A 25,318-nucleotide genomic window follows, 5' to 3' on the forward strand; every position below is an offset into this window, starting at 1 on the left:
CTCACCTTTTATTAAACAAGCCCCTCTTCCTCCTTTTCAGGAATCCAGATCCTTTCCAGGATCAAAACTTGGTGATTTGGTGATTCTGTCTTAATATAAACTCGGTCACAACCGCTCAGCACTAAATGTTCCTATTTAAAACACTGCCTTTGGGCAAGTGGCGCCATGATTAAGACACTAGATCCCACATGGTGGACTCTGTGGTTTGAGTCCTGTACCTGGTGACTTGAAAAACTTCTAGCAGATCCTTCCAGTTCCAAAGCAGCTATACCATTTTACATCACCATGCATGAGTATTCCAATTGCTCCACCACTTTACCAACACTGAGTCTGATGAGCTCTTCCCATTTTTAATTTTTTTTGTAAGGATTTTGCCACAGGGCATGTGTGAGAAAGACAGAGACAGAGGGTAAGTGAGAAATTACCCCTCAGGGGGATGGCCACACTGCAGTCCCTTCTCCTCCATTCTCTTCTCGGGATTTTGGGCATGCACGCACTCGTACCTGGTGTGATTTTCAAGCTACCAGGTCTGGGACTCGAGCTGTGGTCAGCCATGTGGAAATCCAGTGCCTTAACCACCCCACCACCTATTGGCCCTGAGTCTTTCTCAGTTTAACCATTCTGCTGGATGCTTAGTGGCCCTGTCCTGGTGCTTTAAGTTCCTTGATGACTAATGATGTCACACACCTTTTTATGTGCTCATCAGCCATTTCAACCCAAAATTCAGTTCTGCCATTGGGGTATCTGATAGACCAACTCACCAGAATGGTGTTTAAAGAATGAGCGAGGTCTCAGAGGCTGTCCTATGACTAACATACTAGACTTTGGGGAAGACATCCCAGAACACCGACATTGGTGTCTTCTGCTTGCTTTCTAGTGCTTCACATGTGGGTGGGTCTCTTTAGCATCTCCCTACGTCAGGTCTGACCATTCCGGGCGAGCTTCTGCAGAACTCTTGTAGCTTCCGGTTGTCTACTTGACCCTATTTTTTAAATCCTTTCTGCCTTTCCCTCATCTGAGAGCTCGGGCTGATCGTAGTACTATTCTTTAGGTAGAGTTCACCAGAGGGTCTTCTTTTCTTCCATTTGGTATATTTGGTATATTAGAAAGAAAGTTCCCCCAGTTATGTAAAAATATAGAGCAGTGGCCCCCAACTTTCCCAGCACCAGGGACCAGCCTCATGGAAGACAATTCCTCCAGGTGAGGGCTGGTCCCAGGATGGCCCAAGTGCACCACATCCACTGTGCACCCTATTTCCAACACGACCACACTGCAATATACTAAGAAACAGTGAGGTTCATGCTCCCATGAGAATCCGGTACTGTGGCTGATCCAGTAGGAGGCGGAGCCCCGCCCATCCTGGCAGCAACGCCAATGATGGGTGTGGCTACAAAGACAGCCTTCCTTGCTAGCCCGCTGTCCCACTCCCCACCCCTGCCCCAACCATAGCCGGGCCTCCAGCAGACCGCAGGCCAACACCAGTCCATCCCGGAATTGGGCCGCAGGTATAGAACGTTGGGGAAAAACAAAAATCCACAGATTTTCTTAATAATAATCATATTATTTATGCTCAATTTAAAAATATATATGTTGGGACCAGCAGTTAGCGTAATGGCTATGTCGCTGGACTCCCATGTAGTCAACCGTGGTTCGTGTCCCGGACCCAGTGGTTTAAAACTCACGCTGGGCGCGTGTGCGTGCGTACCCAAGATCCCGAGAGGAGAACAGAGGAGAAGGGATTGTGGCATGGCCATCCTCCCTGGGGAGTGATTTCTCGCTTTCTGTCTCTCTGTCTCTCTCTGTCTGTCTGGTAAGCACACGTGCCCTATAGTAAAAATAAATAAATAAATAAATAAACTCTAAAAATATATATGCTAATAGTTGAGATGCTGGACTATAGCTTATGTGAAGCAATGGAAGTAATATCAGAAGTAATGAATGAATTTTGAACATAGCAGTTACGTTGAAGGGGTGTATATAAAGGCCTCACCCGGGAATGAATGTAAAATAGGAGTTGCGTGTTATAAAACAGCAAAACTGTTTATTGTTTTTTTTCTTTAGAAAATCAGGAGGGGATAAAAGACAGGGATAACTAAGTGAAAACCTGGTTTCCACCTCAGCTAAATTTAGAGACATTGCCACAGTTGGCTTTCAGCTCCAACAGAAACCACAGTGCCCCACACCATCTTTTTATTTTAAGAGAGATTTTTTTGCTATAAGGCATGTGTGCTCACCAGAAAGACAGAGACAGAGTGAAGAAAGCAAATCACTCTCCAGGGATGGCCACGCCGCAATCCCCTCTCCTCCATTCTTCTCTCGGGATCTTGGGCACACACACATGCACACTTGCCCAGCATAAGTTTCAAGCTGCTGGGTCTGGGACTTGAACCACGGTCGACTATGTGGGAGTCCAGCGACATAACCATTATGCCATCTGCTGGTTCTGCCCTGCACCATCTTTGTCCTCCTCTGAGGACAAATTTAAAATATCAAAATTTACAGGAAACGTGCCCCCCCATCTTTCCCTTGACATTTCTACTTGTCAGAAAGTTCATAATTTATCAGATACTAATTCCCTGGTTGTTGGGTGCATAGGCTGTCTCCAGGCAGGTCCAGGGTGCCATTGCGCACACCTTTATCTGCATCTGTCATTGTCACATCTCTGATTACAGAAGTCTTTGCTGCCCTGATGGAAAGCTGTGGTGGGACCTTGACCCCTTAGAAGTTAAGAGCATGAATTCAGGAGCCAGAAAGTCCATGGTGTGACCTCAGGAGGTTACATAACCGGTTTGTGCATTAGTCTCCCCATCTGTAAAATTGGGGAAAATGACAGTACTTACCTCATTGACTTAGAACAGGTCAGGGGTTCAGTAAGCACCACAAAAGTGTTTGCTTTTATTATGTACCTGGAATCCCAGAAGCTGGGTGCTAACTGGACAAGAACATTAACATTTTGAGGTCCCTTAGACATATTGCTGACCCAAGAGCATGAACCATTGCGCTCTGTGACTTCAGGCCCTGCAGTGTTAAGTCCATAGCTGCGTGGTGGCTGAACGCTTACTGAGCAGCTTTGCCCTGCGGCGTGTGGGCATCTCTTGGCTCTATTTCTTTTTTTCTTTCTTCTCTTCTCTTTTCCTTTTTTATTTTCTTTTTCAGTTTGCTATAGGGCACATGTACTCACCAGAGAGAAATCACCCCCTGGGGGGATGGCCGTGCTGCAATCCCTTCATTCCTCTCTCTGGATTTTCAGTAGCACGCACATGCACCCAGTGTGTTTTTCAAGCCACCGGGTCTGGCCCTTGAACTGTCCTGTTGGCCATGTGGAATCCAGTGCCTTAACCACCAAGCTGCCAGCCAGCCCCTCGGTTCTTAAGCAGTAATTCCCAGCTTCTGCCTACCCCTCCAGACTGTGAGCTCTTTGGGGGTGGACTATGCCCTAAGAACAGCTCTACCCAGTGCTGAGCTCTGGGTCAGACTCTGCCTGTCTTGCCTCACGCTCCTCCCAGTGCCCTCAGGTGTCATTCTCAATCCCAGCCCACAGAGGACTGGAGCCCTCGGGAACAGGCACCGAGTGATACAGCACTGTTCCCAACACTGTTCCCCAAATCAGAAGGATAGCCATAGCACTGAGGTGGGGCATGGGCACCGATCCCCAGGCCCTGCTCCTGGAGACTGATTCCAAAGGTCTGGGGCGGGTCCTAGGAATCTGGTTTTGCTCCAAGTGATCCTTTTTGCTGAGGCCCTGTCTGGGTCACTCTGTAGGAGTGGCTGGGTGATGCTGTGGTCCTCAGATTTCCTTGTCTTGAGCTTTCGGTATCTCCTCCATCTGTACCAGGCTTTGGCCAGGAGGTTTTTCTCTTGCTGTGACAGGAGTTCTCAGCCCTGTCGTTGACTGGAACAGGAGAAGTGAGGGCGACCGAGAGATGTCCGTGAGTCTCATTAGTATGCAAGGCCCTTCTGGTCACATTGCCTTTAATTGAAGCTGAAGGGCTGGCGCATCTCTCCGGGATTTTCCACCCTCCCAGCCCTTCCGGAACTGGCTGGGCACCAGCCTGCCAGGGGGGCAAGGACGGCACAGGGGCACCGAGGCATCTGTCCGTTGGCGTTGGAAGCCGACCACAGTGATGTCTGTAAACTGCCAAAGAAACCGGGTTCTCGGCCTCCTGCTTGCCTCTCCCCTCCGGCCTCCCTTCCTCCTCCTTCATTGATTACCTTCCCGTGCAAGGCTGTGTCCTGCCCAGACCGGGAGAACCACCAAGCAGGGGTTTTATGTTTCTTAATTTTTACCCAAGCAGTCCTTGTACAAGGTTCTCATGGCTCCAAAGATACACAGGATAAAATGGAAGGCGAAATGAGCATCCTCAGATCTCGTCACCCTCCTCCACCCCCAGAAGCAATTGCTTTGGACTCTGGGCTGTTCCTCGGCGTTCCTCCTCCGTATTTCTCACAGGTTTACACGGTGGCTGAGGCTTTCTGTGTGAGCTGCTGACTTCCAGCTGTGATAGACTAGGATTAGCTCATGTACATCCCATCTCTACCCTCCCCGTACAGCGAAATTGCCCTTTTCTGTTCCTTTATTTGTTGACTTTGTAATTTCAGGGAGTATCCTGGCATCTTGCTATCTTTTTACATTTGGGGAGAAATACACATGCGATGGTGACTCTGAAGCACGTATAAGCGAGCCCGCCTGAGTCCCCTGCCCCGGCCCCCCGGCCTTGGTGATCGTCGGGCTCCTGCTCTTAGTTCTTCTCACTCAGAATGTGCTATGCTTTGAATGTGTCCTCTCAGAGCTCATGGGTTAAGATTTGGTGAGCCCTAGTAAGGGTGCTGATTGTGGAAATGGGATCCTATTATGGTGTGGGAAGGCGGGGCCTTTGGGAATGATTAGCAGCAGGGTGGGCCCCTGGTGGGCTTCCTGGGAGACACGTCCTGCTCTCACATGTTCCTGCCCTCTGCCATATGATGCCCCGGGACTCCCCACCAGCAAGGCATTGTCAAGTGCAGCCCTGGACACTGGACCTCCAAGCTGAGCTGAATAAACCTGGGTTCTCTTGAATTACCCAGACTCAGGATCTGTTAGAACACACTGGAATGGTGCGCATCCCTCTATACTAGAGATGCCCTAAGCTGAATCACGCTGTGCACTGCCCTGTGCTCGTACCGTTGAACCTCCTCACACTCATCGGCGTCGATGTGTCGCGCTGTGGCTCATTCTTATTAACTGCCTGGAACTGCTGCTCAATTACACTGCAATTTGTTTGTCCAGGCAGCTGACGATGGACATCTGCGTTGTTTCCGGTTTCCTGCTATCATGAGCATCCTAATTCACATCACCCGGTACCTGTGTGCAAAGGTTTCTGCAGTGTCAGAGTTAAAGGGCCTATATTCGCTGTCCGACTCTTCCATTTGATAACACGAGTTTTCTGATGTGGCTGCATCGCCAGAGATTCTGATTGTCTGTGGGGCAGGACTGGGGCATCAGGACTGTTTAGAGTTCCTCAAGTGACTCCGTAACTCCAGATACGGTGTGCCGGGGAGACAGAAGAAGTGGTGGTGTGGCTTCAGAAAGTTCATGGAAAATGTGTGCTATGGAAAAGCTGAGTGCGTTTCAAAATGTCCTTGCACCAAAAACATTTAATCAAACATTTAATTACATTTTTCCACAAACATTTTGAGGTCCCCTTGTACTATCTCTTGACTTTTTACTTTGAAGGAACATCCTTACATCATCCTATTTTACTCTCCTAAGATTTCTGCATGATGATCTATGAGATGTAAGGGCCTTTTCCCAGGCCGAAGGGTAGAAGATGGGTAAGAAAGGTTACCAAGGCAAGCACAGGCATTGGTTAAAATCCTGGGACCAAGGCATGCAGAGGAAATTCTTCCTCCTGGCAGAGCTAAGGAAAACTAGGCGCGGGAGTTCCTCCCAGAAGCTGGTCCCTCCATGCTGTTAACAGCCTCCAGCCCTGTCAGTTGTAGGCAAGAGAGAACGCCTTCCAAACAGCTGATATTTTGAACCTCACAGGGAGCCATCATGGTGCTTAGAAGTGGAGGGGAACTTTAGATTCCTCCGAGGGTCTTACATTCATGTTTCTTTAAAGGAATCCCAATGACATACTGTTTCTCCACCTTGACTGAACATTAGCAACACACAGGCGCTTTGACTAAATACTGAAGCCTGGGCCCCAGGATGATTACGTCAGAATTTCTGGCATAAAACCCAGAAATAGGTTTCAGAAGCTGATCATGTGGTGCTCGCATGCAGTCAGGGTAGAGAACCAGTCAATGGGTCTGAAGCTTTAGTCTATAGAGATCACCTGGGGGGCTTGTTGAACTGGAGATCACTGGGTTCTTCTCCCAGTGTCTGGTCTGATTCTGATTCTCTGAGTCCCCATGGGGTCTTTATTTTGCATTTCTTTCTTTTTTCTTTTTTTTTAGTTTTTCCTATAGGGCATGTGTGCTTATCAGAAAGAGTCAGAGAGAGGGAAAGTGAGAAACCATCCCCCACCCTGGGATGGCCACACTGCAGTCCTTTCTTTTTCACTCTCCTCTTGGGATTGTGGGCATGCATGCACACACACCTGGTGTAATTTTCAAGCCACTGGGTCCAGGACTCAAACCATGAAGGTGGCCACGTGGGATTCAGTGCCTTAACCTCCATGCCACCTGCTGACCCTGATTTTGCATTTCTAACAATTTCCCCAAATTGCAGACATCTGCAAACCATATTTAGCATGCTATCCTGCAGGTCTGAAGTTACTCCTGACGCTGCCCGAGCTTACCTGCCTACCTCCCGGTGAAGATCCAGAGCAGCCCAGCCGTGCACACCCCCTCCCGATTCTGTATCACGTAGCTGGCAGGGAGCCACTTCCCATAGACTGTGGCAGTGGCAAATGTTGCTAGGTCTTCACCAGCATATCCTGAGTCCAGGAGACATTGGGAAGGCTCTTGGCGAGACGTGGGACATCTTGGCTATGAAGGATCAGTAGGGTCCAGATGCATGTTGGGTCTCTATTGAGATGGCCCATAGAGCTTCCATATATATGGAACCAAAAAGGCATACACATTGAAGGACAATGTCCACAGCCTCCAAGTATTAAAAATATTTTTCTGGCTTACGTTAAGAATTACTAGAAGTATAGAGCACCAAATAAATACAATATGCATTTTGATAGTTATTAAACAGAAAATAAAGGGGATCCTCAAAATTTCAGATTGCCTTCTTGTTTGGTACCTGGGTTTTTTTTTTTTTTTTAACAAACTGGGGGAGGCTGGAAAGGAGGACCCAAGCGAACTCCACAATTCCAAGTCTGTGCCTGGAAGCCGAAGATCTGGAAACAGACTTTCTCTAAGTGAACTACAGCCAAGAACCCTTGGAGAGTCTTTGTGTATCTCCGGTGTGAAGGCTGCTGGCCTGGCCTGGCTGTTGAAGGCATCTGTCCTGCCTCCATCAGGAAGTGACATGCTGGTGGGCATGCCTCGCCCCTGTGCTCATACGTGGTCAGTGTATGCCCTGTCACCCGAAGGTTAGGACTGGGCGTGAACTTGATGGAAACCTTTGTTCTACACAGTGACCCCAAACACCCTTGCTTATTGGGATAGTGCTCTCCATAAGGAATGAGAGACGGTGACCTCGCTCCTATAACTTTCCAGGCATTACATACGGGGCAAGCACTTGGATGCCAGAGGCAAAGACATATTAGAAAATGATGGTCTTTCCAAAGGGATCCCCCCACACACCCATGGGACTGTGTTTCCATAGCTATTATGGGCGGGGCTCTCAGCTGTTGGAATTAATTTCCTTACACCGTGCAATGGTCTGTGTCCAGCTACCTTTCCTGTTTGGCAGACTCAGGAAATCACTGGGATCACGTTCTTGTCCGGACCATGATAGAAGAGAAAAGAGTCTTTTCTGACCTTCCCATGGACCCCTGGCGATGCCCTGAGATTTTCGTTGTGGGCGGATGGAGGGACCAGGGTGTGTGGTGACAGACTGGGCTGAGTCTGGGTTGAACCTGGAATCTGTCATCATCTTGAGTTAAACTTCCTTCCTTCAGTACCCTGACCTGCAAAGCACACTTCTGACCCTTTTCTGAACTGAATTTAGAATGGCCGCGAACAGTACAGGAAGTGATTTTGAACCTTCAGGTGCTGCCCTTGGAGCACAATGGCCCTGTGTTCTTGCGGGCGGGGGTGGGGGGCAGAGCCGTTGTCAGCGCTCCCTCCATGGGTTTGGTGCAGCCGACCGTGTCCACGCATCACAGTTTCCAGCTTCCAGATGACAAGTCAGTCCAGGTATGTAAACGGATCCGCTGATCCTGACTTTCTCTTTCATTTATTCGCAGTGAAATGCGAAATGGAGGACAACGAGGAGCTCGAAAACATTCCATCACCGTAACCACCAACCACCGTTGGCATCTTTTCCTGTCTGAGTGCAAATGACCCCATGTAAAGAAAGTGGCCAAACTGCGCTTCCTCCGTTGTGATCTCTTTAACAAGTCTCGGTACACATGAAAACAGAATCTTTCCCACACAAGATAGAATCTGTCCCAACTGCACTTTAGTGCAAATCATTTTTAAAAGAAAGTACCAGTCTTAACTTTTTGCATTATCCACATATTTTATTCTTTCATCCAGATATTTCTTCAGTGCTTCAGGGTAATCCTTCCACACCAAGCACTGTTAAAATGCACAAAGAATTCTAGTCCCGAGAGATGCCGATGTGCTCTGGAGCAGTTTCCCCACTTTTGGCTGCCTTTGCAAAGATCCATATTTAAATTTAAAGTCCCAAACCTCTGAAGTGGGTTTTTAGTTAACCTGGTGACTACTCTTTTTCTAAAAAAAGACATTATTGCTTATTATCATCTTCAAAGGAAATGGGCCCTTAACTTTTACTGCAGACCCATCAAGATGAGACATTTAAACCCAGACGATAACAAAGGATTTTTGATGTCTGGGTCCCAAAGTATTACAGATGGATCCTACTTTTATGGGTAAATTAACTTATTACCCTCATTTGTCTTGTGGGTTGCTGTTAGCCAAGATTCTCCCAGTCAAAATGCCACAGCCTCAGCCTCGGGGCAGACCCGAAAGGCCAGAAGTGACATTGGGTTATTTTGACAAGCTACCACACATCTTAAGTAAATAGTAAAGCCTTTATTTTTGTGTTAAGAACAGCATTTTGAAAATAAAACCTATCTGCCCATGCTTTACAACCTTTTAAATTTATAATATTTATATACAGTCATTTATGGTACACATTGATTGTCTTGAAATTTCTGTAACGATTTTTTTTTTTCTTATAAGTATGCAACAGTCAGCCAGGGGAAGATAAAGGTACATTATAAAACACACATTAATACATTTAATAAATATATATTATCTATCAAAAACGAGCTTTAGCTCTTTATCAATTAATAAAAAGCACCTGCCGAGAACTCCTGTAAGCTGGTATAGTCATTGCATCATTGGATTATAAAAGCCATAATGCTCCCTTTCAGTTTGGGGTTTGGCCTGAGGCATTCGACTCCACCTCAGACAACCAAGAAGACCACCCCCACTTTAGGCTCGTACTTGCAGGCTCCATGACATCGGCGCTAGCAAAGCCTTGGACAGCCAGCTTCAAGCATCCACATCACAAACCCGGGCAACACCTGAGACGCGCCAATCTTTCCGGTCTGTGAGTTCTCGGAGCTGATTGCCTCTTCTACCTTCCACCTCAAGTGGAGAAGTCCAGGATAGAACGGCAGCTTTCCATTAAGAGGGCGGACCAGAGTGGCTGTTATAGTCCCAAAGCGATTTTAATAACTGGACATGGAAAGATTTGTGCTTACAATTAGGGGTTTTGATCAGATACTCTCCTTCCACGTTGTTTTCCCCAAACAAGTCTTGCTTACATAGCCAGATCTTAAACAGAGGTGCCATTTTGTTTTGTGTTTAAACCTTACTCCCTGGGGGCAGCTGGCGTTCAGTCTCTTGGCAAAGATGGCTCTTGGTACTCTTCAGGTGAAAGGTCATTAGAAAAATACGTGTTCTCCCTTCTCCCCTCACTCCCACCTCTGCCTCCATTGTGAGGGCATTCAGCCCACTTTGGACTTTAAAGCCAAAATAAAACAAAACCCAGAAGCGCAATAACATGTCAGAGATGTAAAATGGGAGGAAAACCAGGTCTCATTAGGTGAGGTTTCCCATGACTCAAAGATGGCTCCATTTTTGCACTGGGGAAACGTTACTTTTCACTGGAAGCTGTTTCTGCTGTGCACGGACAACAAAGAGCTTAGAGAGAAAACAATCGTGTGAATTGCTCCTTTCTGCAAGGGGGGCTCTTGCAGACTGAGTCACTGATGGTATCAGAAAGCTCCAAAGGACTCCAGAGAGCGGGGGTGAGCAACCATTTCCTGGTACAAGAATTTTTCACTGGATTGGACTGAGGCGTTCGGAGATTTCTTTATCTTCACAATACTGGGTCTGCATGCAACTGCCCCCCTGCCCCATGCCCAGCCCAGGTCCTGACTTCTGCCCCTCCCACTCCTCCCTGTGGTTCTCAGTCCACCCAACGATGGTCTGGAGCAGAGGACTGGAATCTGATTCTTTACAAGCAAGCACATGCTGTGGGCGGGGCTGTGCTTCCGGAAGGCCAGGTAGAGGCGGCATTCTGGGGCCATGCTTTTTCTTCCCCATGCATGAGGAAAAGCACAAGCCGGAAGGAACACTTGCGGGAAAGCCACCCAGAGATGGCCAGATTGGCCTCATTTCACCCAGTGCTCTGCAAGGATCAGGGGGTGGGAAGGGGACACAGCAGAGACCAGGGCCTCGAGAAAAATCAGAAGGTTTATTAAAACATACTCAGCTCAGTCATACTGGCTCACGAAGAGGTTGGTTTTCCCCCCACCCCCATTCCCAAACACTAACCTTTTTCATTTTCTTTAAAGGTTAAAGGCTCACGGGTAATTTTATAGAAAAAGCAATGTAGCGATTAGAGTATCTGCAGAAGGACCCACTGTCATTGATACATTCCATGCCATCGGGCTAAAACTGCTTTGAATCTTGCTAGTGATTATGCTGGCCAAACAGTGCAGAGAACGTGGGGCTTTTAATGGCCGAGATGTTTGGAATGCCAAATAACAAAGGAATGACTTGCTCAGGACAGATGAAAACCATGACAGAAATAATGGGCTTTGAAGAGAGCAGTTTTCATGGAGCCCATGGAAAACCAAGACGAAATGTACTAGAGCCCTCCAAAAGCAGCAAGAAATGCTCACGTGATCCGTTCCATCCTGGAACCGTCACCATTACCAACGGAAAAGACCCGAGAAGTCACTGCTGGCTAGGCAGCAGGAAACCATCTCTCCATCCTAGAGGGCACCCCGGGAGCCCCACGACGTGGCATCGGTGTGGAAACCTGCTGTGGCACCCGCCTTCCGACCTGCTTCCTGGAAGGGCTTGAAGCTGGTGGTGCCTCTGAGCTTTTGAAGTGAACATGGGAATGGTGTTGGGGAAGGGTGTGGAGGAGCACCTGGAAGTGCACCAACAGGGAGAATTTTGAAGTGAGAAGGAACTGCTGTTCCAAGCCGGAGTAGTTCCATGGCTCCACAGGGGAAGGGGTGGGACTCACTTTCTCGCCATAGGCACTACAGAAAGAGGCCCCCAGAAGGAACAGTGGTTGGTCACCACTTTCTAAATGTGATGGTGTCAGTTCAGCATCCAGAGTGCCTCTTCTTTGGCACATGTCAGGGTCTCTCTACCACTACTGGCTATATAGCTCACCCCGCTATTTGGTTGGGCCTCAACCTTAGACTCACACCCACATCCTCCTTAACTCTCCTGACCCCCTTGAAATGTACAAACCACCAAGCAAGCTGGTGGAAAAGTCCCCATTACTCCTCCACGAATAGGACGTGTGCCACCTAGGGGGCCACCTAGGGCCCAGCACTTGCTGGGGAGGGGCCGTGGGGTAGGGGCCCTCCTGTATCCAACCAATCCCAGCCTGGCCCACCAGCTGTGAATGTGCTTCTGTTCTCTCCCAGAGGATGAAACAGCCTTCCCAGCCACATTTTTGCGTGAACCTAATACTGTCTGCAATTAGCTTTGCTTTAGTTTGCGGGGATCGAGGTTGGTCTGGTATTATGTGTGTGTGTGTGTGTGTGTGTACACATGGCAGGGGAGGGAGGGCAGTGGGTGTTAGCTTTTCAGTTCATCAGTGTTCACATTTACATGAAATCCCCTTGGCTAGGATTTCCAAATCTCCTGGCTGTGAGGCGGCCTTGTTCGGCTACTGTTACCGATTTCTCCCTCAAGAAAGACACAGCCAGGGAATAAAATCGGTAAGAGATTCTTATTCTCTGGAACTTAAAAGTCTTTCACCAGAGGTGTCTTCCAGTGTGACTTGGCGGAGCAGTTGGGATCTGGAATAACACACAAGGATAACACACTAAGAACTCTGCTTTGCAACATCGACATTTGAAACAGAATCTTTAACGGCGTGCCAAACTTGAGTCACCTTGCTTGTCCCTAGACAGGCTGAATCATTCCCAAGAAAACCAGCAACCAGTCTGTTCTGCTACGCTGGTTCTTATAAGACCATGCCCCTTTTTTGTAATCATCTACCCCTGAGGAATATAAATCTCCTTACCCAGAAACTCATTCACTTTTTAAAGTCCTGGGTGATTTTACACACACTGGCCCTGAAGGGAACCAGGAGGGCTTAAGAGTGACTGATGGGGCCTTTTCTAACCATATTTATTATTATACAGGCCGAATGTGTGTGAATCAGGCTTTTCTTGGCACTGGACAATCAAACAGCTCAAAGGATGGCAGGGGGTTTTAAGAATGCAAATCTGTGATTCTGTTTGTCTTTGAACCTGTTCCAAACCAATGCAAACCAATGCCTTGCATACCATTCAAAAGGCCAGAAAACCTAAGAGATCAAAGACCATCCTGACTAAATTTTTAAAAAAGAAAAAAAAAAGAAAAGAAAAAAGGAAAGTGCTCAGGTTGAGTTATGGGATCAGCATATGATATAAAGAATGGAAATCCAATTTACACATGTAAACTGGCTCAGGTGTTTCAGAAAGAAGCACGGAGCAGTGTCTGGAGGTTAAATGCAGGAATGAGAGCGTGCCTTTGGATTGCCAGAGAAACAAAATGATGTCATTCCACGGAGGCAAAACATAAGCCATGACAATTCTGCTGAAGGTCTGTTTGGCATCAGATAGTAAACTTGCTTTCGTGTTTGGCGGACAGAGATGGTAATCGCTTCAGTTTAGTAAGACATCTCTTAGTGAGTGAGGGGAGAACCCGGTACCCAGCTGGGGCACAAAGACTGAGAGGGGACCAGGGTACTTAAACTAGGTTGGAGGTAAGCAAAATGCACTGGGGGTTGGAGGGAGGGGTGGGTAAAGCTTCATCATTTGGCGCTTTTCCTAAGTCCCCTCCCAGGGAGAGTGTTGGGACAATGTATAATGAAAGCCCAAGGATTCATTGGGTACAAGAACCCCAAGAAAAATAGACTCTTCCAAACGAATCTGTAGGTGGTTAAGTAAAGGTGGGTTTTCAGGGGTGGAGAAAGGGGGTAAGAGGGAAGAAGAAAAATGGAAGCATTGCATGCATTCTAGCTGCAAGGGATGTCCACTAGAGCTGCTGTCTTTGCAGGCCACGGAAGCAGCCTCCACAGAGCAGTGTGTGCCCGTTGAAGCTGCTCCCCAACTCCATACGCCCTTAGGCTTCTGCAAAAACCTCACATCTTGATACTTACAGTCCCGCCATTGAGCACAACGGCCATCTCAGTTGGCTGATACACATTGCTTCTAAACGGAGCGCTGGGTCTGTTTCCCAAGCTGCCGTTGCGAAATCCTGCTGTTCGGAGAGCTGAAGGAGGGGGATTGGCAACACAGCACCACCGAAAAAGAAACACAATTTTGTTTTCTTCCCTTGCATCAACAACTGCACTGGGGGCACACCAGCCCACCCACCCCAGTGGCTCCTCCCCTTTGTCACAAGCCTGATTCAAAACAAAAGTCACAAAGGGGCTTTGTTCTCTGGCTCTCTGGGAGCCTGACCCCTCTCTCAGTGGAGCTGGGAAGTTTGTAGAGTCCAGGGTGCAGGCCAGTCTCAGGGCCAGCAACCCTGCTCCCCCCCCACCCCGCCCAACCCCTCCCTCTCCCACACAGCCCCTGTAGGCTGGGGGTGCAAAGTGCCTCTGCAGTCTCAGGTTTTCTTTGACAAAAGATCTCCTCACTAGAATGCCATTCATGCAAAGTTCCACTTCGAGTTCAGAACTGCTCGCTGTCCCGGATATACAGAGCTGGAACCCCCCCAGAGTACGGAAATCCAATACTCCACAGTGGTCTTTTGGGGAAAGTTACCAGGAAAAGGAAGAGGAGACTCTACCCACATGTGTAGGGTTATTTCAAAACACGAATAAAAGGGTGATCTGAAGCAAAGCAGTGATACCTTATGAAAGGCAGGTTATCAGTATTTCTTATCTGCCATACTTTGAATTGCTTTTCTAATTGGCCAGAGGGTGCGTGTGCTTGCCGGAGAGACAGAGAGAGGCAGACACACACGAGAATGGTCCTGCTGCAATTCCCTCCCTCTCCTTTCAGGAGTTTGGGCATGCATGTGCACGCTCCCAGCACTTTTTTCAAGCCACACAGAGTCCAGGACTTGAACTACACAGTCAGTCACATGGGGATTTAGCTGCCTTCACCACCACACCATAGACTGGCCCTGCTGTATTTCTGGAGATTTGTATTTCCTTCTCTCTCCTCTCTTTAAAAAAAAAAAAAAAAATTGCCAGAGGGGACGTGTGCTCACCTAAGACAGAAAAAGGGAGAGGAAGAAGACACCCTCAGTGGGGTACGGCCACACCATGGTCCCTTCCTCTCAACTTCTCCCTCCTTTGGGGATTTTGGGCATGTGCACAGCATGTTTTTCAAACCTCCACGTCTGGGATTTGAACCTCTCAGTTGGCCATGATCTGGTTTCCTTAACTGCCAGGCCATGGGGCTGATCCTCCTCTTTTTTTGTTTTAAGGTTTTTGCCACAGGGTATGTACACTCACCAGAGAGAGACAATGAGATGGAAAGTGAGAACTCACCCTCCTAGGAGGTTGGTCAAGCTGCAATCCCTTCTCCTCTATTCCCTTCTTGGGATTTTGGGCATGTACATGCACATGTACCTGGCATGATTTTTAAAGAAGTATTTGTTTAATTTTATTTATTTTCATCATTATTATTATTTAAAATTTGTTTTATAGGTCATATGCGCTCGCCAGGGAGAGACACAGAGAGAGAGAAAGAGAGGGAAAGTGAGAAAATAAGCCACTAGGTCCAGGACGTGAACTATGGTCACCCATGTGGGAGTCTAGCACCTCACCCACCACACCACCTGCTATCCCCCAGGATGAATTTTAAGCTGCCAGGTCCAGGACTCGCACTGTGGTGGGGCCACGTGTGCGTCCAGTGCTTTTATACCACTTCTCCCTCCCCCTTAAAGACAGGGTCTTATCTCCACCCTCCTGCCTCAGCCTCTCAATTGGGACTACAAGGTGCATGCCACCCATCCAGGCTTCTCCTTGCTGTACTGCCAGGCCTGCCTTAAGCTGGTAATTGTCCTGCCTCAGCCTCCCCATCTGTAATTAAAGTACATGCCACTGTGCCAGGCCTTTTGATTGGATCAGGATCTAACCTGAACCTCCCAGGTAATCCCGACCTGTGGAGCACAGAGTCCTAGCAGCGTGTGCCACCGTGACTGGGTCAGATACAGTGGCGCCATTACATTTCCTTAGAAATAACTGAACTTGGGACCAGCAGTTAGCATAATGGCTATGTCGCTGGAGTCCCATGTAGTCGACTGTGGTTCGAGTCCCGGACCCGGTGGCTTAATCTCACACCAGGCGCGTGTGTGTGCGTGCCCAAGATCCCAAGAGGAGAAAGGAGTAGAAGGGGTTGCGGAATCCCCCACCCCCCGGGGGGGGTGATTTCTCACTCTCTGTCTCTCTGTCTCTCTCTGTCTTTCTGGTGAGAGCACATACCATATAGCAAAAATCTCTCAAAAAAAAAAAAAAAGAAAAAGAAAAAAAAAAGAAAGAATTGAACTTAAGTGGCATGAGGAGACAGTGCAGCCCAGACCGGACCTAAGAAACTGAGGCAGGGCCAAAGCAGCACATGTTCTGAGACATACTTAGGAAAGCCCTTCTTGCTGTGCAGCATCCCAAGCCTTTGAGCAGCTCACTGTGCACAGTTGGGCAAGCAGCTGCCCTTCCTAGGAAGTGGCGATGGCATTGCAGGGGAGCAGCCCAGGGGACGTGGGAACCAGCTCATAGACTCTCACCATTCACAGTTCCTAGCCTGGACCTGCTTGAGGAAAAGGAAGACCAAATGCACCACTTTTGTGTAGACTTGCTGCAGCTCTGGTGGAGAAATTTGCCTGCAAACTCTTCCTCTTCAAGGAAACAGACTGGACTCCTGTGGGGGGCCTTGGCCCCACAGTCCCTCTCTGTAGTGGCTATTTGTGGTTCTCTGATGAAGATCCTACCCACATTCTATACCCCTGAGTGTTGGCTATGACTGCCTTGACCCTGGGCCTCAAAGGGCATGTGATTTAGACCTGGCCAATCAGGACATCACACTTCCCTGGACACAACGATTGGTTCAGGAAAGAGTAGTCAGGCCCAATCAGAGCTAACCCTGGAAGTTTTGCTCAGGTATCCTGGAAAATGTTCTTCTTTTCCACTGGACTCTGTGCAAACCTGGAGCTGTGGCTGCCACAGTGCTAACAGAGCCAAGAAATGGGAGACCAAATCTAAAGTTGTCACATGAGTCTTCTGAATCCAACCACTTCTGAAGACTACTTTCTAGTATGTTCAGATATCTATTTTTAGAATTACTTATTTATTTTTATTATTGTTTTTTAATTTGCTATAGGGCACATGTGCTCACGAGAGAGAGAGAGAGAGAGAGAGAGAGAGCAAGCAAGTCCCACCAGGTCTGGGACTCAACCCATGGTCAGCCATGTGGGAGTTCAGTGCCTTAACCACCACACAACCTGCTGGACCTTGTTCAGCTTTTCTTTAAAAAATAAATCATATTTTAGCTTATTCAAATCATATTTATTCCTTGCAATTAAGTATAAGAAGCCTGACTGACAGCAAACACTCCTGACCTAGGCCAGCTCTGAAAGGCAAGCAGGGCTCATGTGTAAGGGGGTCCTCACAGGGATCAAAGCTCATAGGTTGAACGCCAGCATTTCTGTGGTATTCATTTAAACCCTGCAAGCAAGACCAGGTTGGCCCTGTCCCCAAAGCCAACCCAATGCCTTCTAGTGGGTAACAAAGTGTTATGGTTTAAACAGCCCTTGGCCCTGAGAATCCCAGGACTCTTAAGCCCTAAGAGAAGAAAGGACACCTTCCGTCCTTGCCCCTTGGAAAGGTGAACATTGAAAGTGTCTTGTTAACGCTTTCCAAGATGTGACCCAAGGTGCTACATCCCTGGATGTATTTGCATCTTCACCACGTACCTCGTGACTTGCTGAGACTTAGTCAGGGGATGGAGATATAGGGCGTTGCTGCTGGGGCTTGGCAGAGCCGTAGTCAGTCTGGAGAATGACTGTCCCATCTCAGGGGCTCTTCAAACCCATCTCAGGGCCTCTTCCGAGATGGACTCCCAAGGGAGGAGCCCCTCTAAGGCTATTTAAATGCTAGAAAAGTAGGGCCAACCCTCACTCCTGGGCACTGGCTATTCTGTGAGGCCTAAGAGCCCTGGTTTCTAAAATACAAGCTGGCTAAGGTCAGCCCTAGAGATGCCAACAGCTGTCCACTGTGGTATGGAGCATGCCCAGACTCCCCAGCCAGCAAAGCCAAGGTTTCTAGAACAAAGGCCACCCTAGCCAGGACTCCACCTTATCCTTCCTGGGGGAGCTTTCTGAGTAAATTGGCTTTGTCAGAGGTCTGCTCTGCCTGCTTCTATGTGAATTTTGATGAATGATCCAAAGGAGGGCTATTAAAAGAAAAGTCTGGGACCGGACAGTGGCACGGTGGCTAAGGTGGCTGAATTTTACCTGGCTAACTGTGCAGTTTGAGTCCGGGATCTGGTGGCCTGTAAAATAAGCCAGGTGCGTGTGTGTGCATGCCCAAAATCCTGAGAGGAAAATGGAGGAGAAGGGATTGCAGCAGAGCCTCTCCCCCTCACCCCCACCTTGGAGTGAGTGATATCACTTCCCCTTTCTCTCTGTCTCTCTCTCTCTCCAAGAAGCACATGCACCCTATAGCAAATTTATAAAGAAAAAAGTTTGAACACACGCAAGGTTGCTGAAGGAGAGGGGACATGGGCTCTCATGTAATTATGGGGTGGGGGTGTGTGTCCCTTTTTGAGGTGCTATCCAGCAGTATGTATCAAGATTTAAGGGGGGGACCAGCAGTTAGTGTAATGGCTATGTTGCGGGACTCCCAGTTAGCCAACAGCGGTTTGCGTCCCGGACCCAGTGGCTTAAAACTCACACTGGCCACGTGTGCATGTGTGCCCAAGATCCCAAGAAGAGAAGGGAGGAGAGGGAATTGTGGCGTGGCCACCCCCCGCTCCGGGGGGGGGTGGTGATTTCTCGCTTTCTGTCTCTGTGTCTGTCTCTGTGTCTCTCTCTGTCTGTCTGATGAGCACACGCATCCTATAACAAAAACCTCTCAAAACAAAAAAAAGATTTAAGGGGCAGACTCTTCAACTCATATCTAGGAGTTTTTTGTTTGTTTGTTTGTTTTCAAGAAGTTAATTGATCAAAGGCATAAAGATGAATGGGTAAGAATGTTCACTACAGCACAGTTTATCACGGAAAGCCTGAAGCAAGCCGGATATTCACCGCCGGAAGATTAGAAAAATAAATGATGCTGCCTGCTGGAAAACTGCGCTGCTGAGAGGGCATGGGAGCTGCAGGTCCTGACCTGGGGAGGCTCTAAGCAAGCTCACTGCACCACTCAGAGCAGGGCTTCCCCGCTGATGACCCTTACGATCACTTGGACAGCTTAAAAACTCTGAGCCTGAGGCCAGATGGCGACAGAGGTCGAGTGTGGTGCTTGGTGAGGATGACCCACCCACACGAGAAGGTGCTGGATTTGCATCTAGAGACTTCTCTGAGTATGCGGGGCGTATGTGTGCCCATGATCGGAGGCTGGCTGAGGCTGGCGGTAAATTATGGTGTCAAGACCCTGGTGGGGTGCTGTCTCTCTGTCTCTCACTGTCTCAGAAGAAAGAAGTACAACTTAAAAAAAAAAAAAAAAAAAAAAGGCCCAAGCTCAGGCTTGTTCGATGAGAATGAGAATGAGGGGGACAAGCACTGTAAATTTTTTTTAAAGTGATTCTAATGTGCAGCCAGTTAAAAAACCACGCTGGCACCAGCCAGTGGTGTGGTGGTAAGGCAGCTGGATCCCACATGGCCGATGGAGTGGTTTGAGTCCTGGACGGTAAAAAAACACACCAGGTGTGTGTGTGTGTGTGTGTGTGTGTGTGTGTGTGCGTGTGTGCGTGTGTGCGCGTGCGCATGCCCAAAATGAAAGGAGAAAAAGAGAAGGGACTGCTGTGGGGTCATCCCTCAGAGGGGATCCTTTCTTACTTTCTCTCCTTCTCTCCCTCCCTCTGGCAAGCACGTGAACCCTCTGGCAAATTTAAAAAGGCCAACAAGCAAAAACTCTCACTCTGCGGTACGGCTGGGAGTATGTGTGTGTGTCCGTGTGTGCACGGACAGATTTCTGGCAAGACAGGAATAAGCTGTGGCCGCACCTGCCCCTAGGCAGCGGGACTTGGGGCACTTCCTGCTATTTTCACTTCTGAACCTATAAAGCTCCTTGCGTATGCTGTCTGACGACTGCTGCTCCTTGATTGTCAGGAATAATAAACTGTTTGGAAGCGGGGGCGATTTACTTAGCTTTGGGATGTGTCAAGAGAGTGAAACAGAGTGGGGTGCAGCACCTCTCAGACCGTCCCTCACCCCCTGTGCCAGCCCTGACACCACTGGGACCAGCCTGGTCCCAGGTCCCTTGGATCTTATGTGGATATAAAGTCCTGGCTGCAATTTTACAAGAAAGTATGTTTCTAACAGGATTCAGAAACCCAACTTTTCCCTCCTTGCTCTGCCGAATTCTTAGGGCAAGAGCTCAAACAAGAAGCCCCTGGGCCCCAGTTTGTAAAGTGAGTCCATAATGCTTATCTTTCCACAGGTGTGGTGCTGCCACACTTGTCAGTGAGATAAGGGACACTGAAGTGCTTTAAGAAGAGAGTTGGGACCAGCAGGTGGTGTAATGGTTGCATCGCTGGATGCCCACATGGCCTAGAGGGTTCGAGTCCCAGACCTGGCGGCTTGAAACTCATGCTGGGTGCGTGTGGTGCATGCCCCAAATCATGAGAGAATGGAGGGGAAGGGATGTGGTATGGCCATCCTCCCTGGTAGGGTGATTTCTCACTTTCTCTCTCTCTATTGAGCATACACACGCCCTATAGCACCAATCTCTTTAAAATAATAATAATAATAAAAAAAAGAGAAACTTCGTGACAGAGTGGTCATGTATGGGGGTTCTGGAGCCCTGGCTCTGTCCTCTTGGGTGAGTTACTTTGCCTCTCTGTGTCTTGGTTTCCAGCCTGCAAAACAGACCTCCTGGGCTTAGAGGGATTAAATGTGGTGAGCCAATGAACATCCAGAACTGTGGCTGGGGGGCAGCAAGCCACTGAACTTTGAAGACCCTAATACTTTCATCCTGACACCTTGCTTTTCACTCTTAAGGCAATAAAACCACTGTGTTAAACAACACTGCTTAACCTTTCAGGAATCACAGGTGGCTCTGAGAACCTGACAAAACATCAGACCAATTCCCCAAGAAAACACGAAACACCGAAGTCTGCATCCACTTGAAGAGCCTCTGCTACCCTTGAGGCCCAAGGGGAACCATGGGCCTCAGATAAAGCAGATCTTCCCAGGGGGAGCCAGTGAAGAGGTGGCTCTATCAGGACCCGGGCACTGGCCACCCAGTGAAGAGCTCCATCCTGACCCTTTTCTCCTGGCCCCATGGTAAGCTTGGGGAGCAGCACCCACCCTCGAAGGGCTGACACCGCTGTCCCTGCCAAACCTCTCAACTAACACAGGCTTCTCGCCTAGAGCTTTCTGCCAAAAGCCATGCTGAACTTCCAGCCCTGTCAGAGGTGGGGCCACCAGCGTTCCCTGCTGGGGCTGGCAAGGGCAGGAGGTCCAGAGGAAGCTGGGTATTTTGGCGGCAAGAAGGGGCAGGGGTGGCTGTGGAGGATTCTATGGCTCCATGCACTTCCTCCAGCACAGGGCCTGGGTGGGATGCACTCTGAGCCCGGGCACGGGGGGCCTGGGATGACGAACTCCTGCAGGCGGCCCGTGCTCCAGGCACCTGGGGGAATGCCACCAATATGAATCATGACAGTCTGGAATGGAACTCTCCCAGCTGCAGGTCCTTGAAACTTCTCAGAACCTCCATTTGTCCAGATAGAAGATGGGACAGGATAGAACCCACTTCGTTAGGAGGCGATGGAGACTAATGAGAGGATGCAGGTCAAGGATTTAGAATGGGCCCAGCTGTGGAGGTGCAGGTGGTGGGCGCCACTGCACTGAGTCCAGAGTCACACGCATGGTCCAGGTTTGGATGCTGGGTCAGCCTGAACATGTTGGGTGTAGCGTGGTGCCTATGATCCTGTCTGGCTGGAAGGCTGGGGGCAGGATCGTGGCATGGTGAGACCTAGTCAAGGGTACCTCTCTCTCTTTCTCTCAATGAATAAATAAATAAAACTTAAAAGAAAGAAAAAAGATTTAGAATAGCGCCTGGCACGCAGTGAGTGCTCAGGAAACAATGACTAGGGAGTCATTACAACTATTGCTGCTTCTACGACTGGCTGTTCATACGATTGTTGCCGCCCGAGGCTTCTTCAGGTAACTGAGAAAGGCAGTTTTATTTTATCTCAGGTGCTGGAAGTCAACGTTCTTCAAGTAAAGACCCTAGGAGACACTTCTCAAGCAACCAGAGCAGGGACTTTGGGTCCCTGTACCCACTCCTAAGCTCACGCCTGAATCCCACTACAGTCCTGGGGACCCTGACAACTCCCACTGCAAGTGCTCTGCAGATCTCTTCCTGCCTCGGCACCCATTGGCACGTGCTCAGGCCATTCACCAGAGTTTGGGGACATTCATAACCACGGGAGAGAGGAGCTGGTGGACAGGTGCCGCGGCCTCCTGTCCTGTAAGGGCCAGTGCCGAGGCTCATTTACACGTGTCCTGTGCTGCCAGCAGGAGGGAGCCCCGCCGTCCGTGGTGGCAACCAGCTCATTAATGCACCTGTTTTGACCTTCCTGCCTTCCCAGTTTCATTCTCCCTGCCCTTTCCCTTGCCGGGACCATTTCCCAAGTAAACCTGAACCCGACCCGTCTCAGACTCTGCTTTTAGGACTGTCATTAAGGTGCACACACCACGGGCCAGCTGCCTGGGGGCTTTGTGCTCACGTGCTAGGCAGAGAGAGGGAGGAGCGCCCTGCGATGGGATGTAGTTATGCAAACCCTTCTCCGTTTTCCATCCTGTCAGGATTTTGGCATGCAGGGATTCGTGCCTGGCCTATTTTGAAGCCATGGCTTTTGAACCACAGTGAGCCTTAACCACAGGCTCCCTTAACCACTAGGCTACAGGGCCAGCTGGCCTCCTGCAGTTTTTTTAATATCATATTTTTTCTAGCTTACTTTATTGTAAGAATATAGTAAAAGAATGCCTATAACATGCAAAATATGGGTTAATCGAGAGTTCATATTATTGATAAGGCTTCTGGTCAACGGTAGGCTACTAGCAGTTAAGTTTTGGGGGAATCAAAAGTTCTATGTGGACTTTTGACCCTACAGAGGGTCGGCGCCACCACCACACATTGTTCAAGTGTCACCTGTATTTCTCTTTTACAGGTGAGAAAAACAGGCTCAGAGAGGTCATGTAACCTGCTCAAAGCCACACATGGAGGAGTGGCAGAGGCAGCATTTGAACCTGATATCTAGGGCCACGATTCATAATGGCTGGTGACAGAGTGAGAGGACAGGAGCACTGTCCCTCAGGGCCTTCTGCATCCATCTGGCACAGAGGGTGCAAACCCAGGGAGTCAGGGAATTCATGCTAATATGTTAGAGTTCAGGTCAGCGATAGGGAGTGGAAGTGAGTGTGGTAAAAAAAAAAGTGGAGCCCTAACAGGAGAGGCGAGAGGCAGGGCCTTCCAGCACACACTGTCAGGGCTGAGTTGGTCCCAGGTAACTGCAGGCCGGTGGGAATGCCAGCCCAGTGGTACCAGATTCTAATTTTCAAAAAACCTCAGAAACTTGGATTTTTATAATAAATTAGTTGGCAACTGACAAACAAAACAAAACAACAAAAACAAAAACAAAAACCTAACTAAGAAGCATCTATTTCTGGGCCAGTTTCAGCTCAGTAAATGTAGACTCTGATCTGCTAGGACTGCCCCCGGGACCACCCATTCCCACTGGAGAGGAAGAAGAGTCCCTGCAGAACAAACGGCCCCTTTACCTGCATTGTGTTCATCCATGGAGAAGGCCTTGTTCTCCATGTAGGCCCGCGGCAGCTGCACGTCCTCCTCGAAGGCCGTCTCCCGCATCCTCGGCTGCGATGTGTCGAAGTAGTTGGGCGTGTTTTCCTGCAGGGCCGGAAGGAGGGTGCAGTGGATCTCAGGGATGGCGTGGAAGATGACAAAGACCCAGCCGCTGGCCACCAGCGTGATGGCCAAGGTGGGGTCGCCCCAGGTGTCTGCCCGCTGCAGCTTGGCATTTCCAAAGAGGTACATGGTCATCCAGGCCACCCAGATGAGCACAGAGAGGAAGGCCGTGATCAGGACGAAGGCCCCATTGAGCTTCCACCTCTTGAACTTGCCGCACAGCGTGAAGAGGGCCAGCCCCAGCGTGGCCACGAGCAGTACCATGTCGTAGATGAGGGCCATGACAAAGTCCATGGGCTCGTAGGCACAGGCCTGCTTGGCGTCGCGTAGCACGGTCAGTACCAGCCACTCGATGGCGATGATGACCTGCACCAGCATCAGGCACAGCGCCAGGCACACCAGCTGCCAGCCGGCCGGGCTCGTGCCATGGCGCACCAGCCTCCGCACGCGCCATGCCTGGCTCAGCAGGCAGGAGAAGCAGAGCGCGAAGAGGACGCCCCAGAGGAAGCGGCGTACAGAGCAGATAGTCTCGTCCTCCCGGATGATGAAGGCAAAGGTCAGCCCAAAGATGCCCAGGGTCCCCAGAAGGAAGAGGAAGTGGAGGCCCACGGGGTTCTTCTTCTCCTTGTCCTTGATGAACGGCAGCCGCACCAGGAGGATGAGCATGAGGAGCAGCGTGATCAGGGCGCCCGCCCCGGCCACCGCCTCCACCACGATGCCCCAGATGGCGTCCAGGTCGCACAAGGACACGTACTGAGGGAGGAGGTCCAGCCCGCAGCCCCGGGACGTGCTGGCGTTTTCAGAGGCCCCGGAGGCGACCACGAAGAGCAGGAGGAAGGCGAACACCTGGTGGGTTCTCATCTTTCTCTCTGACACCACGAGTGTTCTGGAAAAGTAAGGGGCATGGTTGGGGGACAGGATCGCTTCATGGTAAGACCCTCGCTTGCCCAACTTCTTGAAGACCCACCTCATTTCAAACCCGCCAGTCCACGGAGTGCCTTTGGCCACATTGGGAAAGGTGCCTGTTTCTCACCAGCACAGCCTCCTGCCCAGAGGATTCCAGCTGCCACCAGCACCCTGGCTGGGTGCAGGAATCAGCTGTGAATCGTCACTGCCAGAGGCTGAAGGACAGGGAGGGAGGACACCCACATTCTCTGTACACCCTCCTGTATTCTTTGAATCTGATACGCCAAGCCATGTCTGGCCTCTTCAGAAATAAGGGGATAAAATGAAACTTTAAAGGACAGCCGCATCCCACTCCAGGTGCTGACCTCTCAATGCAACAGCTGGCGTTTTGCCGCCCACTCCTCACGGCAACTCCAGGTCCCATTGTGACCTCCATTTTACAGGGGACAGACAGGCTCGCCAGGAGGTGATGACTCTTGCCAAAGGTTGCACAACCCAACTCCTAGAAGCACCTCTTCTTAGCAGCCCCCCCCCCAGCATGCCAAACATAGCACAAGGAGACTTCAAGAGGTCCATGGGAGGACCAGCAGTTAGTGTAATGGCTATGTCGCTGGACTCCCATGTAGTCGACCACGGTTCGAGTCCCAGACCTGGTGGTTTAAACTCATGCTGGGCACGTGTGCATGCGTGCCCAAGATCCCGAGAGGAGAATGGAGG

General features: G+C 49.6%; 2 protein-coding genes across 2 annotated transcripts in view; one reads left to right on the forward strand and one right to left on the reverse strand.

The window, feature by feature from the left end:
* Positions 1–11,891, forward strand: part of IQCK (IQ motif containing K) — a 130,342-nt gene extending 118,451 nt beyond the window's left edge. Inside the window, exon 9 of the mRNA XM_014587063.2 lies at positions 8,346–11,891. Coding sequence (XP_014442549.1) covers positions 8,346–8,398 — 53 coding nt within the window. The 3' untranslated portion in view covers positions 8,399–11,891. The remainder of the gene's footprint in view (positions 1–8,345) is intronic.
* GPRC5B (G protein-coupled receptor class C group 5 member B) lies at positions 9,142–24,701 on the reverse strand. Its single transcript, XM_006146590.2, has 3 exons — positions 23,551–24,701; positions 13,754–13,866; positions 9,142–12,404 (listed from the first exon to the last, which is right to left on the reverse strand). The coding sequence occupies exons 1-3, from the start codon at positions 24,665–24,667 to the stop codon at positions 12,360–12,362; spliced, it is 1,275 nt and encodes a 424-aa protein (XP_006146652.2). The 5' UTR covers positions 24,668–24,701; the 3' UTR covers positions 9,142–12,359.
* Between the last annotated feature and the right edge of the window lie 617 nt (positions 24,702–25,318).

The sequence above is a fragment of the Tupaia chinensis genome, unplaced genomic scaffold, assembly GCF_000334495.1.
Source record: "Tupaia chinensis unplaced genomic scaffold, TupChi_1.0 Scaffold000182_1, whole genome shotgun sequence".
Lineage (NCBI taxonomy): Eukaryota > Metazoa > Chordata > Mammalia > Scandentia > Tupaiidae > Tupaia > Tupaia belangeri.